The 13,384-nt window shown below is 47.5% G+C and overlaps 1 protein-coding gene across 1 annotated transcript in view; it reads left to right on the top strand.

Annotated features, from left to right (window-relative positions):
* LOC106575792 (kalirin) overlaps nucleotides 1-13,384 on the top strand; it is a 78,490-nt gene that overhangs the window by 8,415 nt on the left and 56,691 nt on the right. The window contains 8 exon segments of the mRNA XM_082963023.1: nucleotides 1,125-1,317; nucleotides 1,916-2,139; nucleotides 2,325-2,652; nucleotides 2,967-3,089; nucleotides 10,225-10,416; nucleotides 11,355-11,486; nucleotides 12,046-12,276; nucleotides 12,462-12,584. Coding sequence (XP_082819149.1) covers nucleotides 1,125-1,317; nucleotides 1,916-2,139; nucleotides 2,325-2,652; nucleotides 2,967-3,089; nucleotides 10,225-10,416; nucleotides 11,355-11,486; nucleotides 12,046-12,276; nucleotides 12,462-12,584 — 1,546 coding nt within the window.

The following is a 13,384-nucleotide window of genomic DNA, read 5'->3' as shown; positions in this document are numbered from 1 at the left end:
CCATACCCAGGTAGTACTCCTTCTATCACTTTATCTCTCTATCTGTCCACCATACCCAGGTAACATTATCACTCAGTTATTCTATAGCTACCTCTCCATCTCTATAACTCTATAACATCCTCCCTGTATCACACCGTCAGTGTATTAGCTCAATAGCATCATCCCTGTATCACACCGTCAATGTATTATCTCTATAGCATCATCCCTGTATCACACCATCAGTGTATTATCTCAATAGCATCATCCCTGTATCACACCGACAGTGTATTATCTCTGTAGCATCATCCCTGTATCACACCGTCAGTGTATTATCTCAATAACATCCTCTCTGTATCACATCGTCAGTGTATTATCTCAATAACATCCTCCCTGTATCACACCATCAGTGTATTATCTCAATAGCATCATCCCTGTATCACACCGACAGCGTATTATCTCTACAGCATCATCCCTGTATCACACCGTCCAGGTGTATTATCTCTATAGCATCATCCCTGTATCACACCGTCCAGGTGTATTATCTCTATAGCATCATCCCTGTATCACACCATCAGTGTATTATCTCTATAGCATCATCCCTGTATCACACTGTCCAGGTGTATTATCTCTACAGCATCATCCCTGTATCACACCGTCAGTGTATTATCTCTATAGCATCATCCCTGTATCACACCGTCAGTGTATTATCTCTATAACATCATTCCTGTATCACACCGTCAGTGTATTATCTCTATAGCATCATCCCTGTATCACACCGTCAATATATTATCTCTGTAGCATCATCCCTGTATCACACCGTCAGTGTATTATCTCTATAGCATCATCCCTGTATCACACTGTCCAGGTGTATTATCTCTATAGCATCATCCCTGTATCACACCGTCAGTGTATTATCTCTATAGCATCATCCCTGTATCACACCGTCAGTTTATCTTTCTCTTCCCTCAATAATTCAAACTGATATATCCCCTCTCTCCCTCCTTTACTCTCTCTCACCCCTCCTCTCTCTCTCTACTTGACTCTCCCTCTCTTTCCTCTGACTCTGTCTCTATATCCTCTCTCCATCTCTCGCTCTTCCTGACCCCCCCCCCCCATCTCCTCTCCCATCCTCTCTGTCTTCTCAGTGATGACGTGCGTGCCAGGGGCTTCACGGTGGTCGTAGACATGCGTGGTTCTAAGTGGGAGAGCGTCAAGCCGTTGCTACGGACACTCCAGGAGGGGTTCTCCGCCCACATTCACACGGCCCTCATCATCAAACCAGACACCTTCTGGCAGAAACACAAGACCAACCTGGGCAGCGCCAAGCTCACCTTTGAGGTGTGTGTATGTGTGGAGTGCCTCTGTGTATTGTTCCTAACTATAATTTATCCCCTTCTCTAATCTCTCTCTTTCTCTCTCAATCCTCTTGCCCCACCCTCTCTCTCTTTCCCCCTCTCCCTCTCTCTTTCCCCTCCCCTCCCCTTCTCTCTTTCCCCCTCCCCTGTCTCTTTCCCCCTCTCCATCTCTCCCCCTCTCTCTCTTTCCTCTCTCCCTCTCTCCCTCTCTCTTTCCCCCTCTCATTCCCCCTCTCTTTTTCTCCCTCTTTCTGTTCCTCTCTCTCTCCCTCTCTCTTTCCCCTTCTCTCTTTCCCTTTCTCCCTCTCTCTGTTCCTCTCTCCCTCTCTTTCTCACTCTCACTATCTCTTTCCTCCTCTCCCTCTCTCTTCCCCCTCTCCCTCTCTCTTTTCCCCTCTCTCTTTCCCCCTCTCCCTCTCTCTTTCCCTCTCTCTATCTCTCTTTCCCCCTCTCCCTCTCTTTCCTCCTCTCCTTCTCTCTTTCCCCCTCTCTCTTTCCCCCTCTCCCTCTCTTTCCCCCTCTCCCTCTCTCTTTCCCCATCTCCCTCTCCCTCTCTCTCTCTCTTTCCCCTCTCCCTCCAGACCAGTCTAGTGTCGGTGGAGGGCCTGTCCAAGCTGGTGGACCCGTCCCAGCTGACCGCTGACCTGAGCGGTTCTCTGGAGTATGACCATGTGGAGTGGACGGAGCTACGGCTGGGCCTGGAAGAGTTCTCAGGGGCTGCTGGGCAACTGCTGGCCCAGCTAGAGCAGCTGGAGGCTGGGCTGACCCGCGTAGGCGAGCCCCAGGGCGTGGATGAGGCCCGCAAGTAAGGCAGATACAGATGTGTGTGTGTGTGTGGCTGGTGCAATAAGCTATGTTTTTGTGTGTGTGTGTTCAAGCTGTGTGTGTGTGTGTGTTTGTGTGTGTGTGTGTGTGTGTGTGTGTGTGTGTGTGTGTGTGTGTGTGTGTGTGTGTGTGTGTGTGTGTGTGTGTGTGTGTGTGTTTGACCAGGCTGCTAGAGGAGCATGGCCGACTACGTACCACCGTTGCCACGGCTCCCATCGATGCCATCGACCGTGAGGGGCGAAGCTTGCTCCAGCGCATGCGGCTTGGCCCCGCCCACAGCGGTGAAGCCCCTAGCGACGTGCCCAGCAGCAACCAAGGCTACGGAAGCTGGTTGTCGGGCGGGGCTGATTTCCTGAGTGTAGCTCCGAAGGTGGCCGCCCTACTGGAGAGGCTGCAGACAGCCAGGACACACCTGCAGCAGAGCTGGACCGAACGGAAAGCACACCTAGACCAGACCTTACAGCTGCACCTATACGAACAGGACGCTGCCAAGGTGTGTGTGTGTGTGTGTGTGTGTGTGTGTGGGAGTCAGAGGGAGAGAGAAGAAGAGACAAAGGTATAAGTCTCCCTGTGGTGGTACAGTTTAGACCCGCTGGTAGAGACCATCTGTTGTCTGAATGAACAGCAGTGGTGGAGACAGCAGGTCGATTGGCAGACAACCCTCCCTTTTTCTCCCTCCCCCTCTCGTTCTCTCTCTCCCTCCCGTTCTCCATTATTCTGTACATGTCTAAATAGATGAAGTGTGTGTGTGTGTGCATGCGTGTGGATGTGTAACCCTCTGTGTGTGTGTGTGTGTGTGTGTTGTAGATGTCTGAGTGGATAGCCCACAGTAAGGATCTGTTCCTGCAGAGCCAGACAGAGGTTGGCCTCAACCACCAGCATGCCCTGGAACTCCAGACCCAGCACCAGCACTTCACCATCAACTCTATGGTACGGCACTCTGTTACCCTTTACCATCAACTCTATGGTACGGCACTCTGTTACCCTTTACTATGAACTCTATGGTACGGCACTCTGTTACCCTTTACCATCAACTCTATGGTACGGACACTCTGTTACCCTTTACTATCAACTCTATGGTACAGGCACTCTGTTACCCTTTACTATCAACTCTATGGTACAGACACTCTGTTACCCTTTACTATCAACTCTATGGTACGGCACTCTGTTACCCTTTACCATCAACTCTATGGTACGGACACTCTGTTACCCTTTACTATCAACTCTATGGTACAGACACTCTGTTACCCTTTACTATCAACTCTATGGTACAGACACTCTGTTACCCTTTACTATCAACTCTATGGTACGGCACTCTGTTACCCTTTACCATCAACTCTATGGTACGGCACTCTGTTACCCTTTACCATCAACTCTATGGTACGGACACTCTGTTACCCTTTACTATCAACTCTATGGTACAGACACTCTGTTACCCTTTACTATCAACTCTATGGTACAGACACTCTGTTACCCTTTACTATCAACTCTATGGTACGGACACTCTGTTACCCTTTACTATCAACTCTATGGTACAGACACTCTGTTACCCTTTACTATCAACTCTATGGTACGGACACTCTGTTACCCTTTACTATCAACTCTATGGTACAGACACTCTGTTACCCTTTACCATCAACTCTATGGTACGGCACTCTGTTACCCTTTACTATCAACTCTATGGTACAGACACTCTGTTACCCTTTACCATCAACTCTATGGTACGGCACTCTGTTACCCTTTACTATCAACTCTATGGTACGGCACTCTGTTACCCTTTACCATCAACTCTATGGTACGGACACTCTGTTACCCTTTACTATCAACTCTATGGTACAGACACTCTGTTACCCTTTACTATCAACTCTATGGTACAGACACTCTGTTACCCTTTACTATCAACTCTATGGTACGGCACTCTGTTACCCTTTACCATCAACTCTATGGTACGGCACTCTGTTACCCTTTACCATCAACTCTATGGTACGGACACTCTGTTACCCTTTACTATCAACTCTATGGTACAGACACTCTGTTACCCTTTACTATCAACTCTATGGTACAGACACTCTGTTACCCTTTACTATCAACTCTATGGTACGGACACTCTGTTACCCTTTACTATCAACTCTATGGTACAGACACTCTGTTACCCTTTACTATGAACTCTATGGTACGGACACTCTGTTACCCTTTACTATCAACTCTATGGTACAGACACTCTGTTACCCTTTACCATCAACTCTATGGTACGGCACTCTGTTACCCTTTACTATCAACTCTATGGTACAGACACTCTGTTACCCTTTACTATGAACTCTATGGTACAGACACTCTGTTACCCTTTACTATCAACTCTATGGTACAGACACTCTGTTACCCTTTACCATCAACTCTATGGTACGGCACTCTGTTACCCTTTACTATCAACTCTATGGTACAGACACTCTGTTACCCTTTACTATCAACTCTATGGTACGGACACTCTGTTACCCTTTACTATGAACTCTATGGTACGGCACTCTGTTACCCTTTACTATCAACTCTATGGTACAGACACTCTGTTACCCTTTACTATCAACTCTATGGTACGGCACTCTGTTACCCTTTACTATCAACTCTATGGTACGGACACTCTGTTACCCTTTACTATCAACTCTATGGTACAGACACTCTGTTACCCTTTACTATCAACTCTATGGTACAGACACTCTGTTACCCTTTACTATCAACTCTATGGTACAGACACTCTGTTACCCTTTACTATCAACTCTATGGTACAGACACTCTGTTACCCTTTACTATGAACTCTATGGTACAGACGCTCTGTTACCCTTTACCATCAACTCTATGGTACGGCACTCTGTTACCCTTTACTATCAACTCTATGGTACGGCACTCTGTTACCCTTTACTATGAACTCTATGGTACGGCACTCTGTTACCCTTTACTATCAACTCTATGGTACAGACACTCTGTTACCCTTTACCATCAACTCTATGGTACGGCACTCTGTTACCCTTTACTATCAACTCTATGGTACGGCACTCTGTTACCCTTTACCATCAACTCTATGGTACGGCACTCTGTTACCCTTTACTATGAACTCTATGGTACGGCACTCTGTTACCCTTTACTATCAACTCTATGGTACGGCACTCTGTTACCCTTTACCATCAACTCTATGGTACGGACACTCTGTTACCCTTTACCATCAACTCTATGGTACAGACACTCTGTTACCCTTTACTATCAACTCTATGGTACGGACACTCTGTTACCCTTTACTATCAACTCTATGGTACGGCACTCTGTTACCCTTTACCATCAACTCTATGGTACGGCACTCTGTTACCCTTTACTATGAACTCTATGGTACGGCACTCTGTTACCCTTTACTATCAACTCTATGGTACGGCACTCTGTTACCCTTTACTATCAACTCTATGGTACAGACACTCTGTTACCCTTTACTATCAACTCTATGGTACAGACACTCTGTTACCCTTTACCATCAACTCTATGGTACGGACACTCTGTTACCCTTTACTATCAACTCTATGGTACAGACACTCTGTTACCCTTTACTATGAACTCTATGGTACAGACACTCTGTTACCCTTTACTATCAACTCTATGGTACAGACACTCTGTTACCCTTTACTATGAACTCTATGGTACAGACACTCTGTTACCCTTTACTATCAACTCTATGGTACAGACACTCTGTTACCCTTTACTATTAACTCTATGGTACAGACACTCTGTTACCCTTTACTATCAACTCTATGGTACAGACACTCTGTTACCCTTTACTATCAACTCTATGGTACAGACACTCTGTTACCCTTTACTATTAACTCTATGGTACAGACACTCTGTTACCCTTTACTATCAACTCTATGGTACGGACACTCTGTTACCCTTTACTATCAACTCTATGGTACAGGCACTCTGTTACCCTTTACCATCAACTCTATGGTACAGACACTCTGTTACCCTTTACTATGAACTCTATGGTACGGACACTCTGTTACCCTTTACTATCAACTCTATGGTACGGCACTCTGTTACCCTTTACTATTAACTCTATGGTACGGCACTCTGTTACCCTTTACTATCAACTCTATGGTACGGACACTCTGTTACCCTTTACTATCAACTCTATGGTACAGACACTCTGTTACCCTTTACTATCAACTCTATGGTACGGCACTCTGTTACCCTTTACTATCAACTCTATGGTACGGACACTCTGTTACCCTTTACTATGAACTCTATGGTACAGACACTCTGTTACCCTTTACTATCAACTCTATGGTACGGACACTCTGTTACCCTTTACTATCAACTCTATGGTACAGACACTCTGTTACCCTTTACTATCAACTCTATGGTACGGCACTCTGTTACCCTTTACTATCAACTCTATGGTACGGACACTCTGTTACCCTTTACTATGAACTCTATGGTACGGACACTCTGTTACCCTTTACTATCAACTCTATGGTACAGACACTCTGTTACCCTTTACTATCAACTCTATGGTACAGACACTCTGTTACCCTTTACTATTAACTCTATGGTACAGACACTCTGTTACCCTTTACTATGAACTCTATGGTACAGACACTCTGTTACCCTTTACTATCAACTCTATGGTACAGACACTCTGTTACCCTTTACTATCAACTCTATGGTACAGACACTCTGTTACCCTTTACTATCAACTCTATGGTACAGACACTCTGTTACCCTTTACTATTAACTCTATGGTACAGACACTCTGTTACCCTTTACTATCAACTCTATGGTACAGACACTCTGTTACCCTTTACTATCAACTCTATCGTACAGGCACTCTGTTACCCTTTACTATCAACTCTATGGTACAGACACTCTGTTACCCTTTACTATCAACTCTATGGTACAGACACTCTGTTACCCTTTACTATCAACTCTATGGTACGGCACTCTGTTACCCTTTACCATCAACTCTATGGTACAGACACTCTGTTACCCTTTACTATGAACTCTATGGTACAGACACTCTGTTACCCTTTACTATGAACTCTATGGTACAGACACTCTGTTACCCTTTACCATCAACTCTATGGTACGGACACTCTGTTACCCTTTACTATCAACTCTATGGTACAGACACTCTGTTACCCTTTACTATGAACTCTATGGTACGGACACTCTGTTACCCTTTACTATCAACTCTATGGTACGGACACTCTGTTACCCTTTACTATCAACTCTATGGTACGGACACTCTGTTAACCTTTACTATCAACTCTATGGTACGGACACTCTGTTACCCTTTACTATCAACTCTATGGTACGGACACTCTGTTACCCTTTACTATCAACTCTATGGTACGGACACTCTGTTACCCTTTACTATCAACTCTATGGTACGGCACTCTGTTACCCTTTACCATCAACTCTATGGTACGGACACTCTGTTACCCTTTACTATGAACTCTATGGTACGGCACTCTGTTACCCTTTACTATCAACTCTATGGTACGGCACTCTGTTACCCTTTACTATCAACTCTATGGTACAGACACTCTGTTACCCTTTACTATCAACTCTATGGTACAGACACTCTGTTACCCTTTACTATCAACTCTATGGTACGGACACTCTGTTACCCTTTACTATCAACTCTATGGTACGGACACTCTGTTACACTTCACTATCAACTCTATGGTACGGCACTCTGTTACCCTTTACTATCAACTCTATGGTACAGACACTCTGTTACCCTTTACTATTAACTCTATGGTACGGCACTCTGTTACCCTTTACTATCAACTCTATGGTACAGACACTCTGTTACCCTTTACTATCAACTCTATGGTACGGCACTCTGTTACCCTTTACTATCAACTCTATGGTACGGACACTCTGTTACCCTTTACCATCAACTCTATGGTACGGACACTCTGTTACCCTTTACCATCAACTCTATGGTACGGACACTCTGTTACCCTTTACCATCAACTCTATGGTACAGACACTCTGTTACCCTTTACTATCAACTCTATGGTACGGACACTCTGTTACACTTCACTCGACTCTGGCCGCTCCGGACTGGCGGGCGACTCTGGCCGCTCCGGACTGGCGGGCGACTCTGGCCGCTCCGGACAGGCGGCGACTCTGGCCGCTCCGGACAGGCGGGCGACTCTGGCGGCTCCGGACAGGCGGGAGGCACAGGACTCACCAGGCTGGGGAGACATGCAGGAGGCCTGGCTCTGTGAGCAGGCACAGGACTCACCAGGCTGGGGAGACATGCAGGAGGCCTGGCTCTGGGAGCAGGCACAGGACTCACCAGGCTGAGGAGACTTGCAGGAGGCCTGGCTCTGGGCGCAGGCACAGGACCTACCAGGCTGGGGACACATGCAGGAGCCTGGCTCTGGGAGCAGGCACAGGACTCACCAGGCTGGGGAGACATGCAGGAGGCCTGGCTCTGGGCGCAGGCACAGGATACACTGGGTCCTGGAGACGCACTGGAGGTCTGGAGCGCACGGCCTGCACAACCCATCCTGGCTGAGTTGTCACTGTAGCCCAGAACGGGCGAAGCGCTGGCACAGGGCGAACTGGGCTGTGCTGGAGAGTGATGGCTACCGTTCGTAGAGCAGGCGCAGGGTAGGCTGGACCTAGGAGACGCACTGGTGGCCAGATGTGCTGCGCCGGCGCACTTCTCCCTGGGTGAGTGCCAACTCTAGCACGGCACTTGCGGGGGGCTGGTATCGACTTCACCGGACTGTGCGTGCGGATGGGCGAGACCGTGCGCACTTCCGCATAGCACGGTGCTCTCCACATCAACCGCTCCCCACGGTAAGCACGAGGAGTTGGCTCAGGTCTGAAGCCTGACTCCGCCAATCTCCCCATGTGCCCCCCCCCCCAATTTTTTTGGGGGGCTGCCTCTCAGGCTCCTGTAGCTGACTTGCCTGTTCCTCCCATTATCGCCGTTCCGCCTTCGCTGCCTCGATCTCCCACTGCGGGCAGCGATACTCCCCAGGCGTTGTCCAGGGTCCCTTTCCGTCCAAAATCATCTCCCAAGTCCAGGAGTCCATAACCCTCTGTTCCTCCATACCACGCTGCTTGGTCTTCTTGTGGTGGGTGGTTCTGTAACGGCTGTTGCACGGAGTAGACCAAGGCGCAGCGTGTTGAGTGCTCATCATGTATTTATTAAAACTGAACACTGAATCAAAAACAAAGAGGAACAAAACGCAACTGCTAAACAGTTCTGTCAGGTTAGCAACACTAAACAGAAATTAACCACCCACAAAACCCAAAGGAAAACAGGCTTCCTAAGTATGGCTCCCAATCAGAGACAACGATATACAGCTGTCCCTGATTGAGAACCATACCCGGCCAAAACAAAGAAATACAAAACATAGAAAAAAGGACATAGAATGCCCACCCTAGTCACACCCTGGCCTAACCAAAATAGAGAATAAAACCCTCTCTATGGCCAGGGCGTGACACTGCTGTCTGATTCAAACTGTAATCCGTTAAATGAAGAGTTGATGCGCTGCACACTTTTTTTAATAGCATAATTTTTAATATTTGGGCTTGGGAAGGGTATCAAGTCAGGTCGAGTCAAAAGGCTCAAGTTCAAGTCAAGTCATTGGTGTTAAAGTCAAAGTCGAGTTGCAAGTCATCATATTTGTGACACGAGTCTGACTCGAGTCCAAGTCATTTGACTCGAGTCCACACCTCTGCTCTTTACTATGAACTCTATGGTACAGACACCCTATCACACATCACTGTGAACTCTATGGTACAGACACCCTATCACACTGTAAACTCTATGGTGTGTACAATTCAGTCTATGGTACGGACACTTTATTGCTCTTAACCTTGAACTCTATGGTACGGGCATTCTATTTATTACATGACACTGTGAACTCTACAGTACAGACATTCTATTACACGTGACCTTTAACTCTATGGTGCTATTAAACATGAGTTGTGAACTCTAATGTATGGTACTGTCACTTGATGAACACTGATCTTTAACTCCTAACCTCTGACCCCTCCTTAGAATGGGAGTGTGAACGTGGACGGGGTGGTCTCCGTGGCGATGCAGCTGTGTGAAGCGTGTCACTACGGAGCGGAGCGGATTGCGTGTGTCTCGTCACGGCTACAGGAGGACTGGAAAGGGCTGACGTCAGTGCTGGAGGAACGCAGCAACACGCTGGTCATGTCCACCGACTTCCACCAGGGGGCAGAACAGGTGTGTCTGGGTGCTTCCTTCTCATGGACATCACTAAGAGCTTTGTGATTTATTTTCTGTGAATGAAAAAGGCTCTACAAATGCACTTTATTAACATTAAAGGTAAACTCAGCGATATGACGGAGATGCTGAAAGTTAACAGCAGTGGGTCGATTTCAGCAACAACTAAGAGTGTTGAAGTGCGAGGCTCAACTTCAACTTATTTGTTCCCATGGCTACCATGCCGTAGCAGCGTGAAACGAACCCGTGCGGAGGGCAGATACTGTGTGTGACTGTGTGAGAGCGAAGTCTTGCATCTCTCTCCTCAATCTGAGCTGCTGATGGTGGCAACGTCACTTTACTGAGTCTACCTTTAAAGAGAACTCAGTGTGAAATGAGATTGACAGAAAATAAAACTGTGTTTACAACTTGTTTGTTTTTGTGACTGTTGGCATGTGTATAACGTGTGTGTGTATATATACATGTAACGTGTGTGTGTATATATAACGTGTGTGTGTATATAACGTGTGTGTGTGTATATATACATGTAACGTGTGTGTGTATATATAACGTGTGTGTGTATATAACGTGTGTGTATATATAATGTGTGTGTATATATAACGTGTGTGTGTATATATAATGTGTGTGTGTATATATAACGTGTGTGTATATATAACGTGTGTGTGTATATATAACGTGTGTGTGTCTATAACGTGTGTGTATATATAACGTGTGTGTGTATATATAACGTGTGTGTGTATATATAATGTGTGTGTGTATATATAACGTGTGTGTATATATAACGTGTGTGTGTATATATAACGTGTGTGTATATATAACGTGTGTGTGTATATATAACGTGTGTGTGTATATATAACGTGTGTGTGTATATATAATGTGTGTGTGTATATATAACGTGTGTGTGTGTGTATATATAATGTGTGTGTGTTATGTTTCAGTTCCTGGGGCATGTGGAGGGCTGGTGTGAGGCGTGTGCTGACGACTCGTTGCCGACGGAGATGGCGAAGCTGGAGGCGTCCATACAACAACACCAGACGCTCTACGATGAGATAACATCAGCCTACACACAGGTACACACACACACACACACACACACACACACACACACATTTACATTTTTTGTCATTTAGCAGACACTCTTATCCAGAGCGATATACAATTAGTAATGATCAGTGGAGGCTGCTGAGGGGAGGACGGCTAATAGCAATGGCCGCAATGTAGTGAATGGAATGGTATCGAACACCTGGTTTTGATGTGTTTGATACCAATCCAGTCAATCTATTCTAGTCCGTTCCAGGTATTATTATGATTCGTCCTCTCCTCAGCAGCCATCTCTGGTACAGATGTACATATATGATGTACATATACTCACATCACCTCTGTATGTGTTTATGTTCATAGAACTTGTTTATATCCAGTTTAATGATTTATGTCATTTGTTTGCATATATTTAGTTGATAGAAATGGTTTATTGGTGTTCATGTACGGTACTCTGTGTGCTTGTATATTCTACCTGTGTGCATTCATTTAATTGTGTGTGTGTGTGTGTGTGTGTGTGTGTGTGTGTGTGTGTGTGTGTGTGTGTGTGTGTGTGTGTGTGTGTGTGTGTGTGTGTGTGTCCAACCCCAGGTCAGTGAGAGCGGTAAAGCCCTATTGGAAGTGCTTCAGCGTCCGGCGGAGCCTGACGAGTCTGGGTTACCAGCGGCAACCACTGACTTCACAGCCGCAACGCAGGGCATCATGGGAGTTCTCCACGAGGTCATGCAGGGTCACCAGCATGTCGAAGGGGCGTGGCAACACCGCAAGCTCCGCCTACACCAGCGTCTGCAGCTGTGTGTGTTCCAGCAGGACGTACGGCAGGTACTGAAGCACTTTACCACTGTCACTGACCTGGGGTTGGACACACACACACACACACACACACACACACACACACACACACACACACACACACACACACACACACACACACACACACACACACACACACACACACACACACACAGAGAAAGCTGTGTCATTGTTACTCCGTCCTCACCCTGTAGGTTCTGGACTGGGTGGAGCAGCATGGAGAGGTGTTTCTCAATAAGCACACAGGTGTGGGGAAGAGCCTCCACCGAGCACGAGCACTGCAGAAACGCCACGACGACTTCCAACAGGTGGCCCAGGTACGGTTACATTGACTCATGCTATGGAGCGAGTTCAGGGGGTAGACTGTCCTCAAACCCTCCACCCTGGGGGAGACTGTCCTCAAACCCTCCACCCTGGGGGTAGCCTGTCCTCAAACCCTCCACCCTGGGGGTAGACTGTCCTCAAACCCTCCACCCTGGGGGTAGACTGTCCTCAAACCCTCCACCCTGGGGGTAGACTGTCCTCAAACCCTCCACCCTGGGGGAGACTTTCCTCAAACCCTCCACCCTGGGGGTAGACTGTCCTCAAACCCTCCACCCTGGGGGTAGACTGTCCTCAAACCCTCCACCCTGGGGGAGACTGTCCTCAAACCCTCCACCCTGGGGGTAGACTGTCCTCAAACCCTCCACCCTGGGGGTAGACTGTCCTCAAACCCTCCACCCTGGGGGAGACTTTCCTCAAACCCTCCACCCTGGGGGTAGACTGTCCTCAAACACTCCACCCTGGGGGAGACTGTCCTCAAACCCTCCACCCTGGGGGAGACTGTCCTCAAACCCTCCACCCTGGGGGAGACTGTCCTCAAACCCTCCACCCTGGGGGAGACTGTCCTCAAACCCTCCACCCTGGGGTAGACTGTCCTCAAACCCTCCACCCTGGGGGAGACTGTCCTCAAACCCTCCACCCTGGGGGAGACTGTCCTCAAACCCTCCACCCTGGGGGTACTGTCCTCAAACCCTCCACCCTGGGGGTAGACTGTCCTCAAACCCTCCACCCTGGGGGTAGACTGTCCTCAAACCCTCCACCCTGGGGGTAGCCTGTCCTCAAACCCTCCACCCTG

Source organism: Salmo salar, chromosome 16, assembly GCF_965601325.2.
Source record: "Salmo salar chromosome 16, fSalSal1, whole genome shotgun sequence".
In the NCBI taxonomy this organism is placed as follows: domain Eukaryota; kingdom Metazoa; phylum Chordata; class Actinopteri; order Salmoniformes; family Salmonidae; genus Salmo; species Salmo salar.
Note: the sequence above shows the minus strand (reverse complement) of the source record. Positions and strands in the feature narration are given on the sequence as shown.